Below are 14,266 nucleotides of genomic sequence, written 5' to 3'. Positions count from 1 at the left end.
AACCAGCTCAGTGGCTGGTCCGGAGAGTAGGGAGTATCTGCTCTAGTTTTCTGTAGATAGTGTAGTCAGCAGTGTTTGGCCACCATCTGTAAGTCCCGGGGATCAGTTTTAACTTGTTCGAGCTCTAATACCAATTGAGCCAGCCATTGAAGAGGTGGGGTATCTGCCCCCAATAGGGTTTCTCCTCAAGTCCTATTAGCCACCCATCACGTTACCCACTGCATTTTGGACGCCAAGTGATATGCTTCAAAGTCTGGGGCTCGAGGCCGGGATTATTATGGATAGGGTGTGGAAAAAATATAGCAGCCTGGGTAGTGCTATCATTTTAGCGATCACCACTCTTCCCACCAGTGAATGTGGGAGCGTCTTCCAGAATCCTATCCCTGTGCATAATGTCGTTAGTTCATAGGTGTGAAGTGGTGTCGGAAACCGCCGTCTAACCCAATGGAGGACTTCAGGAAAGGGCCGCTGCTGGAAGAGGAGAAAGTGTCTGTGGGAATCCAAACATGGATTCTTGGTGAAAAGTACTTGAAAGCAGAGGGATCAGAGTCTGGGTCACAGGAGAGTGACCAGGGGCTCTGTAGACGAATGCCCACCGTTGTCAGGAGCTTCAGGATAGATGTCAATGACCTTGACTCTGCAGCTGTGCGGACCAGGTGACGATGAGGATGACCAGGAGCTGGATACGAGCTGTCCCACGAAGGATGTCGAGTGCTGAGGGGTCGGTGTCCGGCGGGAGCACCATCAAACCTTGGCAAAAGCAACCCATGCAGGAAGTCAAGAAGTTGCAGGAAGAGGACCAGCAAGGTCCATGAGACTCACCAAAAGCAGGGGAGTCAGGGCAAGCCCAGAGCAATTGGGTGAACCCAAAGTAGTTGTAGTTGACCCTCTGCAGGACCCACAGGTCGAAGACACTGGAGTTGCAGGAGAACCTCTGGCAGCTTTACAAAACAACAGGCCACAGAGCACACGGTGCAATTTGGTTGAAGATCTTTGCAGGAGAGTTTGCCAGATGTTGGGGCTATTTGGAGCCCAATGCACTTGCTGCAGAATTGCCAACAAGCATTTGTACTTGCAAAAGTACGCAGTTAACGGGGGTTCGGGTATTGCAGCCCCCACAAGGGATTGTGGCCTCAAACTGGCTGAGAGGACAGCTTGTGCCTCGAGGGACGTAAGAACCCACCTCCTGTGTTGTTGAACCCTTCGGAGTCCATAGGAGCTTAGGATCAGCAGACCGGTCAGCAGTAATGTGGTGCCTGCAAATGCAGGGGAGTGACTCCTTAACTCCAAGGGAGATTATCTTCAGGTGTCTTGGAAGCTCTACAGAACCTACACGGATCTTGTATGATGCACGGGCACAGACGAGGCAGCAGACTGAGAGGGAGACGAAGTCAGGCCCAAACGAAGTCCAGCAAAGTCCAGAGTGCCCAGACAGTCGAAGTGCAGTAGTTTCAGTTCTGAATCTTGTCCACGATGAATCTAAGGTCCTACAACCAGGTAAGACTTTAAGTACCCAAGGGAGAGGGTTTGAAAGATTCAGTTGACCCTCCCTGGGGAGGTTCTGGACAGGGGGAAGGTTTCTCCCATGTCTTTTGTCTAGTTTCGCGCCAGAGCGCTCTCAGGACTAGTTTGAACTGGACTATGCATTGGGACACCAAATGTGCCCCTCCTGCAGGTTTCCAAGCGCTGACAAGCGCACTCACCTAGCCCTAATACACTAAATCCTGTCTGGGAGGTGGTCACACCTCCCTGTGACAGGATGCCTATTGTTCTGCCTTACCCTGCTCGAGCTTGGCTCAGCAGCAGCAGGTCAGAAATATGTCTCTGGTCAGCAGGAACCATTTTGTGCTGTCCGGGACCAGAAGGCTGGTACTGGGAAAACCGAGAGCCCCATGGAGGGTGCACCTGGTGGGTGGAATCATACCTCTGTGTGGGGGTATGATTCCAATAAGTTTGGCAGCAAACACGACAGGGTTTCTTGCAGCAGTTTTCGAGATGGCCATCACGTGGTCGTGTAATGTCCCTCTATATTAGTATATGGCTGCCTCACTGACAACCGGGGAGAATGGACTCCGTAGGCTGCAGGGGTGACCTGCTCATGCAGGGGCACCCTCTCACTTAGAACCAAGCACCCTGCCCTCAGCATTGTAAAGGCCTGCTAAAGGGGTGACTTATAGGTTTTAAGTGTGGTGACCCTTAGATATAGTAAACCTATATCTTGAGTAAGTGGTGCATGCACCAAATTACACAGGCTGTATTGGCAGGCCTGTAGGTCCATTTTGAATGGTCTCTCATGGGTGGCATAATACATGCTGCAGCCCATGGGAGACCTCTGGGGTACCTATGCCCTGGGTACATGGGTAACCATATACTAGGGACTGACAAGGGTACGCCAGTATCTAATCTGGGATGTACCTAAGTACACAGTGTGAGAAGTTGGCCTGATATATGATGTCACTAATTCTAGTGTACACCTTGTATCAGTCCAAACAACCCTTATGGTGATTGGTTGTAAAGTCAACCTTATAGACCAGCTATCCTAGTGGTAGCATGGACAAGAGCAGTCTTAGGCTAAACTCTGAATGGCATGTGAAGCCAGCTGTGATACCATATATAATCCCTTGAATACCATAATGAAGTTCACTCGCTGATTGGAATGTAGTTGTCTTCTATTGTCAATTTATATTGTCAGCTCAATTACTTTGATGTTAACGACGCTATTGGAGATCATTATCTTTGATTTTATCGTTTACGAAATGACGCACATAGCCATTATAAGCCATATGTATAATGTTCTTCATACAAAAGTAAAAGACTGTCTCTGTAGAATGACTGTTACATCTCTAACCTGTTAAAGTCAGCAATAAAGTATGTTTAAAAAAAAAATAATAATCCCTTGAATACCAAATGAAAGGACACCACAACAGATATATATATATATATATATATATAAAATAAAGTGTATTTATTCTAGTCAAATCCTCAGCACTCTTTATGAGATTCGAGGTAAGTACAACACAGTCTTATTCAAGCATACATTAAGTCACACAGGTAAGTAATACAGTTAGGCCCTAGGGGCCACGCAAACCATATACTAAAGAAGTGGTATAAGGACCACTGTCACGGAAAGGGAATAGGCCTAGGCCTAGGGAATCGCTGGGGCTACACTACACTAGCAACAGTTAGGAAGTGGGAGGCCCACTGGATTCAGGTGCAGAGTGGAAACACTCACGCGTAATGCGTATAATCGATAGAAATAGTACAGTTTAGAATTATTAAGATTTAGGACACTTCTGGAGTAACTAGGAAGTCGAGACTTGAAACTTAGACACTAGGATAGTCAATACCCTGATGAGCACCGGAGTACCCAAGTTACCTAACCCACGGGCTGCGGGTGCATAGGTGTGAACTTGCGTCGGGTTTCGTCGTGAACTCCTATGGATGCCTGAAGGAAAGATGCTGACAGGCAGTCAGTGAAGAGTGTCCGGTGGATCCCAAGGCCGGGATCAAGAAGGAAGGATACCTGCAAGCAGAAGGGACAGAGTCTAGGTCACTAGCCAGTGACCACGTGGAACCAGGAAGGAACTAGGCGATGTCGTGAAGATTGCAGGTGAAAGGTGAAGCTTGTCGCAGCAGCCACGGGTACCAGGAGACGTCGAGGATGACCAGGACCAGGAGGCGAGCTGTCCCACGAAGGCTCTTGCTGTCGGCGGCGTCGAAGTCGAACTAGGACTCACCAAGCCTTGGCAAGCGGAACCCACGAAGAAAGGAGGACTTGCTTCTGTTGCAGACCAGGAAGGTCTGGGGTGCTTCTCTTTTGCAGAGGAGCAAGAGCCAGTCTGGAGGAGCCAAACCAGCAGCGGAAATTCAAAGGTGTGTCGTCACAAAGGCCGCTAGCCAACGGGCAAGCAACCGGACAGATGCGGCAAGCAGGAAAATGCAGAAGGGCCCCACGCAGGACTCGTGGAGTGTGAGGGGCTGATCTTCGGTGCAGATGGTGCTTGGGGTTGGGGCTTCTCAATCCCCGGTGCACAACTTTGAGGGTACCTCAGAAGCTGCGCTGGAAGATACTGCCACTTTTCCCAGGTAGCCGGTCCCACGTCTCTCGTCGCCTCCACGGATCTCAGCTCCGCTGTGGATGTGGATCAGGGTCGGAGAAGTCTGGAAGTCAAGGCTCTGGTCGGGCTCTGCAGTCGGTCCCTCGTAGAACTTCAGCAAAGCAAAGGGTAAGTCTCTTGATGGTGCCTGTTTGCACAGGGTAGCCACCCCTTGGCTACAAGGGAGATTCTTCAGTCTTCTTCTTACGTTGAATGTTGAAGGTCCAGAGTTTCTGTTCAAGATGCAGGTTCAGGATAATCTAATCTCCTGGGGCCCAGCTACCACTCTTATACTAATCTGGGGGGCTGGGTTGCCTGCTAGGTCACGCCTTATGGGTGGGACCTGGGAGGGGGGTGGTTACACCCCCTTCCCTTTGTCCAGTTTCGCGCCAGGACTGGGGCTGGAGTGCCCCAGCACCGGTTTGAACTGGATTATGCATGGGACACCTTGTGTGCCCCAGGCAATGTCTCGTTTCTTTCATCCCTCCCTGCCCCAATACACTAAGGCCTGTCTGGGGTGGTGCTCGCACCTCCCAAGGCAGGAAACCTATTGTCCAAGCCTCCCGTGCCGGGATCACTCCCAGCAGCAGGAGGTCAGACTTGTGTCGTGGCAGCAGCATCCATTTTGTGATGCTGAGGCTTTGGTGACAGTTAAACAGCAAAGTAGGATTTTAACATGTCTCTCCCTATAGAAGGGAGGAATAATATCCTCATCACCAGAAATGGTATGGGGGTATTATTCCAAAGTGTTAGACACCTTACACAACATGTTTTGATAGAGCCAAACCATAGTTACCATAACCGTTTAAGATCATAAGGCACTTTAAGAGTATATGGTAGGCTATATCATAGAACAGCTATAAGGATATGGTTCCGAAAGCTGCAGACAGGCTCAGCTCATGCTAGAGCACCATCTCACATGTTACCAAGCACTCTGCCTCCAGGATTGTTAAGGCCTGCCATAGGAGTGGCTGATAGGTACACATGTGCCTATATATAAGGGTAGATATAGGTATACTATATCTAAGCAAGGGGTGATTACACAACCTCGCCCCAGCTGAGTGATCAGCCAGTTGTGTCTGATTGGAAGGCCAGGCCAGGGGTGGCATAATACATGCTGCAGCCCCTGGGAGGCCTAGGGTACACCTATGCCCTGGGTACCTAGGGTACACTGTACAGGGTCCAATAAGGTGATCCTTACCAATTGGGTATGTACCTAGGGTACATGGAGTCCATTTTAAAGAGAGAGCAGACAGCCTAAGACCCTGAATGGCAGGATCTCAGGCCAACTAAGTCGAAAAACCAGCTAGACACTAGGCAAAAAGTTGGGGGTAACCATAGTCAGATATCCACCTTCCTACACACAGTATAATAGTTTAGGGAGAAAGCAGAGAGACTGGGGTCCTGATTTGCAGGATCCCAATCAGATTAGTCAAAAACAGCATTACATCCAGCAAAAAGTGGGGTAACCATAAGAAGCCGATCCTACTTTCCCACAGATTCCAATTGCATTCTTCTCCAGGATTCATTTGCAAGGTTCTTCTCTCTTCCGATGTCAGAGGGAGTCGGTGCCTGGCTTTTCTATTGCAACATAAATCTCCATCTTCAACCAAACAATATCAAATGTTTGGTTTTATACCTTTATATGTTTTTCCTTCTAGTTGGATACCTGGCATCTTTCACAAGGACCTCCGGATATTATTTTGTAGGGGATTGAAAGAGGAAATCATTGACGAGTTAGTTCACAGTCATCATCCAACTTTATTTTCTGAATGCATTGATATGCCATTGTCACAACTCACACACTTGCAGTTAGGAGATATAGTCCTATTACATGGCATACATATCCCCATCACCAGGGAATAAAGTGAAGATGGCTATATTGACCAAATGTTCGCTGCCGGATAGTGAAGTGCCCCTACGTGCTATCATGTACTATTGACCGAGGCATTGCCATTCCCACAAACACCTAGTCATTTGCTCTAGCTTCCACATGGAGATTCATATGGCAGGGAAAAACTTGCCAGGCTCTCACATGTGATATAGAGCATGGGTGGGGTCTCGGGAGAAGAGCGGCAAAGCCACCATGCCAGGGTGAAACCAGAAACATGAATTCTCTTGCACAGGGGCTGGGGCTGGGCTTTGAAAGCGGTGGAGCCTAGCCCTTTTATAACTCTCGGTGATCACCAATAAGAAATCCAGATCAGTGGCAAGGGGAAGGGGTAGGAGAGTATGGACCAATCTGAGTTTGAGGCAGGGACATGAGGGCCCAGTCCAGCCAGAGACTCTCTTTATATAAATGAGGGCTGATGAGTAAGTTGTGGATCAGAGGACCTGACAAGATGAATCCTGACTAGCCTTCTGTGTTTAAAGACAAGTGGGGACAAAAGTGTAAAGACACGCTGAAGGACTTTGATCCTATGGTCAAAAGACTAAGACATGGAGCAATATGATTGTATGAAAATACCAACTACGATTAAATGCGTAAACAAATTCGATACCACTATAATTGTACAGTGTGTTTTTATTAATGAGGTGTGACACCCTCTTTATTCCATCTAGACTTATAGAAAGATTTAAGGAAAAGAAAAAGTCTTCTAAGGGTTATTCTGGTTTTCCCAGAATTCCGTCTTTTCATAGACCAGAAAATCATGCGAATTCCTCTTTCCAAAAAGAATATATGCAAAGTGGAACTGCCAGAGGTTCAGTAACAGAGTATAAAAATGGAATGGTGGCGAAAGGCGAGACTATTTATAGTGTGGTGATACTGGGCACATGATCCTTACCTGTCATATACGTCCAAACATCAAACCCTGAAGAAGGAGAGGGGAACAAGTGCATGATGGCTTCCTTTTATTGGACCGTCTTTGAGTAGTTCTATATTTGTTTCTCTTATCAATTCCCTTGGAAATTGGAGATGGGTAGATTTATGATGTCCAGCAGGACACTACTTTGTTATGAAAAGCTTTTTGCACAATTCTAAACTGTTTAAAATTGTTTAGCGCTTTTTTATTTATCCAAAATGTGAATACTCAAGTTTGTACAGTATCTATAGTGTATGTTCAGGCGATGTAAGCATTATGTCAGAAAAATATCCATTTGAGAGGATGTTTCATCCAACCCCCAATCCATTTGGGGCCAAAAGCCCTTCGTCGAGGAAAAGAATTTAAAGCAACTGAAATATGAACAACAAAAAGCCCATTAATCTCAAACGGTGTTCTAATGTATAGTTCACAATCATGTTTTCCTTACACCAATATAATAGTATGTTTTATAAAATATCATTATTTCCGAAGACTGTGTCATGCAGCTTAAACCATCTGTTGTTTTGAGCAAATTTATGAACAGAAAATATTATACATCAAATGAGAATCAGTCAATGGGTGCAGGGTGAAAGTTACCAACAGGAAGAACTTAACCAGAACATTCATAAAAATCATGTTAATAAAAATGTCTTGCAAGCACTATGTTACATGAGAATCATTTTACACATTGTGTCAAACCATTTCTGGAACTCTCTTTGCGAGAAAAGCATGTTCATTATTAGCCCCTTTTCTTTTACACTCATTATATTCCACATGTATTACCTTCACCTTAAAAAAGGATTCGTGTCAAAACAATCAAAGTAGTAAACTGCTGTAAGTTCACTGCTCCATTGTATAAAATTCAGTATGACTTATTGAAAACACAGGTGAGGAAGCACAGTCATCTGAGCCAAAGGAAACGTGAAATTATTGACATATTTCTCTAGAATTATTTCTGTTTTTTTAGCACAGATTCTGCATAACTACAGATAGTTTGTTTTTCTGAAATAAAAAAAAAAAAGCAATGCCCTCCGCGTCATGGGAGTTTTCTCCCAAGAGATGAGGGTAATTTTGCAGTTTTCACTGCCCATTAATGCCAGGTAGTTTTACCTGGTGGTTGCAGACAGTAAAACGTGTTTGTCCGCATACTCAAAATAGGGCGGGCGGAAAAATTGCAAAATCTCAGACTGCTATTGTTCTGTCGGGCCGTCGGAGGTGTATGTCGGTGGCGCAAACGGAGTAGTCTCCACCGTCAACATACGAAGGCTCAGACAAAACTAAATGAAGAGGGCGGACCTTCAGTTGGACAGGAAGGGTATTCAGTCACCGTTGTAACACAGTACCCTCTCCGCCAATTCTAAATCAGGCCCTATGTATCTTCCTACCTCTGTGACCCACCATCAGAATCTGTAGGCATGCCCTTTGCCATAATCTTTTCAATTAGATTTGGTTGACTGAGGGTTTTGCTCCATTCTCATTTCTCTCACCAAATGCATTCAACTGGTGCAATTTTGAAGAATCACTCCCTCAAAGGAGTAGATTTCTTTGTGAACATTAACCATTAGAACCCGGAAATAAGGGTAAAAATGAGGTTTTAATCATTGTTCTTTATGTCTTTTCCAGGCAAGTCATGTATCCTGCAGTGGTCAACACCCTTTTTGGAAAAGGAATCTGTCCAACTAGTGAAAGCAAAATCAAAGAGTTTAAAGAACATTTTCAGACATTTGATGAAGGTTTTGAACATGGGTCACAACTGCCTGACTTCTTATTAAGGCAAGTAGCTGTCTAAATGCACTGATGGTCCTTATAATCATCAAAACAAAACATATAATGGTAATACTAAGGCATTTTTCTAGAAAACTATAAATATTTTTCACATTTTTTACTTAACTTTTGTTTAGTTATTTGTGATATTTCTTTTCCGATGTGCAGTGTGTCACTAAACGGATTTGTGCTTCCACATCACTTCATATTCAGGAGTGTCTCTCTAACGTTTGCACCAACATCTGGGGCGCACCCTTTATGCCACTACATCTTTCTAAACAGTAGCGTACATATCCTACTGCTTTAAATAAGTGGTACATGCTCAAAAGGACAGTTGCTACTTTGAAATACAATATGCACTAACAGATCATTCCCGCAGCAACGCCAATGCAGTAAATGTTGTGTGCCAAAGTATTTTGTCCTAAGCTTTGAGAATGCTGCTGCAAAGTCTTCTGCACCACTCATGAAAGCTATCAGTTGTCATCAACAGACTGACTGCTTACAGCCTCAGTTGCTTTCCCAATCTGTCCTTCACAGTCTGTTGAACAAATGTGTAATAATAAAAACAAACACAACCCAGTTCCACACAGAGGCACTACAAATCCTTCTACCCTCCATGATTGGTGGTAGATAGGAAACAGACAAAACCTTTTGAGAAGTCACAAACCTGTATGATTCTGATTCACACTTTCATGTGGGTTCCTTCTGTCTAACTCAAGTTACAGTCTTGACAGACAGACTCTAGAAATTTGGAGGCGTCTGCTTTAAAAACGTTTGTTTACCGAACCACTTTTATGGTTTTGAAAAAATCTTCAACACTCTTAAAATAGCTTTTTCACACTTTGCTTTTTCAAAATATTTATATTTGAATTCTTCAATATCCAAGTCAATTTCATGAATCAAATTTATGTTGCGTTCATAACAGCCAACACATGGTTCCCAAAAACTCATTTGCTTCATCAGGACTGTATACATAATTAAATATTATATAAGATCTTATACAGTAAACATAACAACTCAACTAATAATAATATTCCTTGTATGTAAGAAACATCCAAAACAAATAAAATGCAATCACATTTAATTTAAATGTTATCTTTTACCTATGTAACTTAAAGCCATATGTTTTCAAATTGGCAGTGACAACTGTCAGTGAGCCCGAGCACGTGCGCTATTAGACCTCTTGTGAGATCTTGTATTTGACGGATAGAAAGGGTTCTTAATAGTCATACATTTGGCACAATATCTTATAACTCCTTTAAAAATCTTATTGGGGTTATCAACTGACCCTCAGCGGAACTGAGCAAATGATTTACTTATACCTCATATTTAATCAACCCAAACTCAAATATATTTTGCAAAGTTCCAAACATTCCATTTACCGCTATTTGACTTTACTGAATTAGTTTAAACCAAAAATGTGGAAAACATCAGTATAGGTATTTTGAAAGAAGAATAAATCCTAATCACCTTAACTTTATATTTGTGCCTGGTATGCATAAGTAATTTAATGCTTGATATTGATTTTTCAGTTAGTAACTATGAATGTAAAAAGTCTTTACACTTGCATTTCACAAACACTAGGTTTAAAAGCTATGAATCTTTTTCTGGATACCAGGTCAGCTAACTTGTATAAACATTTGTGTATACTTCTGGACCTGGGAAATTTTGTTTTAGAGAATAACGTTATTCTGTATCAAGATGACCTTTATGAATATGTTTTCGGTACAGCCATGGACTCAGTGTTCAGCCCCTCCTATGCAAAACTGTTATATCTAAGTGAAAGGAGTGAATCACAAGTATACCAAGGAGGTTTTTTTATACTTTGGGTTTGTCTTCCCCAATGGAACATTTGTTACTTTTCATCTATACTAATTTGTTCAGGGTGGTACCCTGGATACGGGGAGGAGTCGCTCTTTTCTCTGAGCATTCAAGAAGGGGTCATCAACAGACCATTTTAGTGTCTAGTTTTTAACAAAAACATTTTATGGGACTATATGAGACAGAGTGGACTTGGAGTGACAGCAATGCAAACTAACTTGAAAAAGTAGTCTACCATGGAAGGTTCATTGATATTTTTCTGAATTGTAAAGGAAGTGAAAGTGATATAAAAGTACCATACCGCATTAAATAAGTATGAATATAATGCTGAGTTGACACTAGAGTATACTTAAGAGAAGATTGTTGTTTTTGACATAGAGTTTTTCATTGAGAACTATTGACTTCAAAGTCCCATTCATAGACAACCTACAAAAATGAACAGTGTCTTACATTTGGAATTTGAACACCCTAACGAATATGGAGAATATTGCCAGCACATTCTGTGAATGAGGATTCAATAAAGGGGTAATAGAAACAAATCTAAATTTGTTTTCCGTGACCTCCTGACCAGCACTCCTCTCCTCAACAGCAAGAATATCTATACAGGCCACCATTCCTCCTATGCTGAACTTTGAAAATGAAAGATGGCTTTCATTGGCTGCCCCTGAAACTGCTGATTGTATATCAGTGTACAAGGCTAAAGTTAAACATTTTAGTAATTGTGTTTTGAAAGGCTGGAGCTGTTTCCAATGGCAGGGCCACTGAAATTGCTGATTGTATATCGGTGTACAAGGCTAAAGTTAACCATTTTAGTAATTGTTGTGTTTTGGGAAGCTGGAACTGTTTCCAATGGCAGGAAACCTTGTTTGAGTTATGTTGCTCACCTGTCAAGCTGCAAAACATCAAATTTGTATACGTATCAAATTACAGATAATCAAATTAACACTGAACGTAGAGATTTGTATAAATACTGCCTATTTTTCAGTCTCAGGAGGAGTCTGGTGGCTGACTTCGATGTTTTCTGTTAGTAGTCAACTCACTACTTGGGCTCGTCTAAATTAATTTGTATTCTGGCATTACCTGAGAAAAGTGTGTGTTTTTTTTCCCCACTAGGAATTAACTTTTGAAAGATTTATCGATGTGTAACATAAAACAGGCTTCAGAGATCAGATTATCACAAAATATATGTTATTAACATTTATATTCTTCAGAAATATGCCCCACACTCTCACCTTAATGGCTCAGCTTCTGGTCTCTGCTTAAGCCTTTGATGCCCAGTGTCAAGTTACTGTTTGTACAAATCACAGCTTTCTGAAGCTCACAAGCATTTTCTCTGTTTTCATGGCTGTGGTATGAGCACCTCTAGTCTGACGGCATGCTTGGTGACATGGTATCCACATGTGCTTATCATATGGGTTCATCTAAAACCACTGGTGACTTAGCAAAGGTATGTCTTAAGCGTATTACATAACCTCATGCTCTCATGGATCCATTGGGTCTAAGTTTTACCAGAATTCCAGCTGAAGGGCCAATCAGGCCTAATACCAGGACTTGTCCAGAGGCATCGATCACAGGCATCAATCCACCAATATTTTGCTGCAAGTAAGTGTTAGTACTTCTTGTGACTAGTTGATTTCAATAGTGAGCCAGACCTAAGCCTGGATTTTAGTACTAAGCCAGGAGACCGATACGAGAACATCACAGCAAATTCCTTGTGAATTGGGCCTCTTCTGTCTAATGCCTTACAAAAGTATGATATACTTGCCAGCATTTTGTGATGAAAAAGAAGTATGCTGTATCAGATTCCAAATATAGTAATTAGCTTAATGAAACTTTATATCTAATGACAATATATGACATTTGACCTAATAAATATATCATAAGAAATGTCATCACACAATATATGGCTCGATCACAGGAAATTACAATGTGGCCTCTTTCTCATATGCTGTTATGAGAAAAAGACATAAAAAATGAATGATCTATGAGTATTAATACTCCTTGCAGTCATCATGCATACCAGAAACAATAACCAAGGGTCAGATGTACCTACATTAGTTATACCGATTTCCTAATTGCAATTCTCTATGAATTGCAATTAGGAAATCGGTATTCCTAATATTTGAAACTCATTGAGTTTTATTTAGGGATTCCTTGTGGGTTGCACATCGACCTACCTCATGAATATTAATGAGGTGAGTTGCAGTTTGCAACCCAGTAGGAATCACAGCCATCACATGGATGGTGGCCTGCTGAGGTCAGCAGACCACAGTGTCTTTGATTGCTTTTTAATAGAGCAATCATTTTTTTAAACAAATGCAGCACGATTTCCTTAAAGGAAAACGGGATACGTTTAATAAGAAAAAAATTAAACCTTGAAGTTTGAACCTTGAAAAATATTATGCACATTCTCAGAGGGGAAGGGGGCCCCTTCACATTCGCGAATGGGATACACCAAGTTTGAAACTTGTGGTAAAATATTACTGTTCTGCAACCGGAATTCAGTCATAAAACAGTAATACATACCGTACTGATTCAGTATGTGGAAAGGACGACCTAAACACGGCCCTTCCAAATACCGAATCACAGATGTAAAATTTGATTTAGTAACAAGTTACCGAAGGCCATTTTGAATTTTGTACTTATGAAAAAATATTTTTCCGGTTGCAAATGACCCGATTCTGCGACTCATGCCATTTTCGACTCGAAAAATGCTTTGTACATCGGGGCCCAAATGCCCCTATCATTATCAACTGCAATGAGGATTCCTTCTCCACTTACATTTGTTCTGAGCTACCCGTATTTGTCATATTACATGTGTGACTAGAAACTTTCATTATTGGAAAATCTTATTTTATTCTTCTTTCAAGCTAAAACATTGTCATTAAAGACAACATGCTTATTAATTGAAATCATAAAATAGAACAGTATTGTTATACAGCTTATTTGATCACTAATTTTAAATTTTAGGGCTCGGAGCTTAGAGTCCTTTCCATTATCTCTATTAAGTCTCCACCCAAGGCCTTTCAGGATCACAAAGCAACTGGCTTTCCCGGCAGGTCTTCATCCAGTAATCAGGATCACCAGAACTAATTAAATTGCATGCAGAGGGCAAAAATAGCAGAGCACATTCAAGGTTTGTTTCTCCGGATGGTCATAAAGTAAGCAAAACAAAGTACTTCTCTCCTTTACTTGATAAATGGGCCCATTGGGATGGGAGCCCTCATCCTGCGGCCTGCCGCGGGTCCAGGCATCAGGGACAGGGGTCCATCTGCCAAGTCCAGGCATTCCGACTGGGCCTAGGGGCCCCACTGTGCCCCGGGTAGGGCGCTCCGTCCTGGGCTTCGTCCCCCACGGGGGTCCGTCGGGCCCGGGCAGGCCTCCCCCGATTCGCCTGTGTGTTAAAGTGCCTGCAGGTCCCCCTGGAGACTCCCCCGGCAGCCCTGTGCCTGAGGCCCAGCTGGAGCTCTGAGCCCCCGGCCACAGAGCCCCAATGGCTCCAACAGCAAGCAGAAGCCCACAGCGTGGCCAGATGTCCGTCCTCCAGGTTCCGCCATTTGGTTGCATGCAGTGCTTTTCATTGGCACTACCAGATGGCCGGGCTGCTCTGGAAGTCCCGAAGAGGGCTCGTTTGCTCCTATGAACCCAGCGAGGCCTCCAGGGGGGCTGGGTTCATGGACGCCTTCGGTCCCCTCTGTCACTCTGTGCGCACGGATTACGAGAAAGGTGGGGCGGTGGCAAAGGGCAAGTGGCAGGCCTGGGAAGCAGCCCTATCACCCC

The 14,266-nt window shown here is 43.4% G+C and overlaps 1 protein-coding gene across 1 annotated transcript in view; it reads left to right on the top strand.

Annotated features, from left to right (window-relative positions):
• The window catches only part of CYP39A1 (cytochrome P450 family 39 subfamily A member 1), a 267,552-nt gene that overhangs the window by 78,493 nt on the left and 174,793 nt on the right, over positions 1-14,266 (top strand). Inside the window, exon 4 of the mRNA XM_085610546.1 lies at positions 8,525-8,674. Coding sequence (XP_085466672.1) covers positions 8,525-8,674 — 150 coding nt within the window. The remainder of the gene's footprint in view (positions 1-8,524; positions 8,675-14,266) is intronic.

Source organism: Triturus cristatus, chromosome 6 (genome assembly GCF_964204655.1).
Source record: "Triturus cristatus chromosome 6, aTriCri1.1, whole genome shotgun sequence".
NCBI classification, from domain to species: Eukaryota; Metazoa; Chordata; class Amphibia; order Caudata; family Salamandridae; genus Triturus; species Triturus cristatus.
Note: the sequence above shows the minus strand (reverse complement) of the source record. Positions and strands in the feature narration are given on the sequence as shown.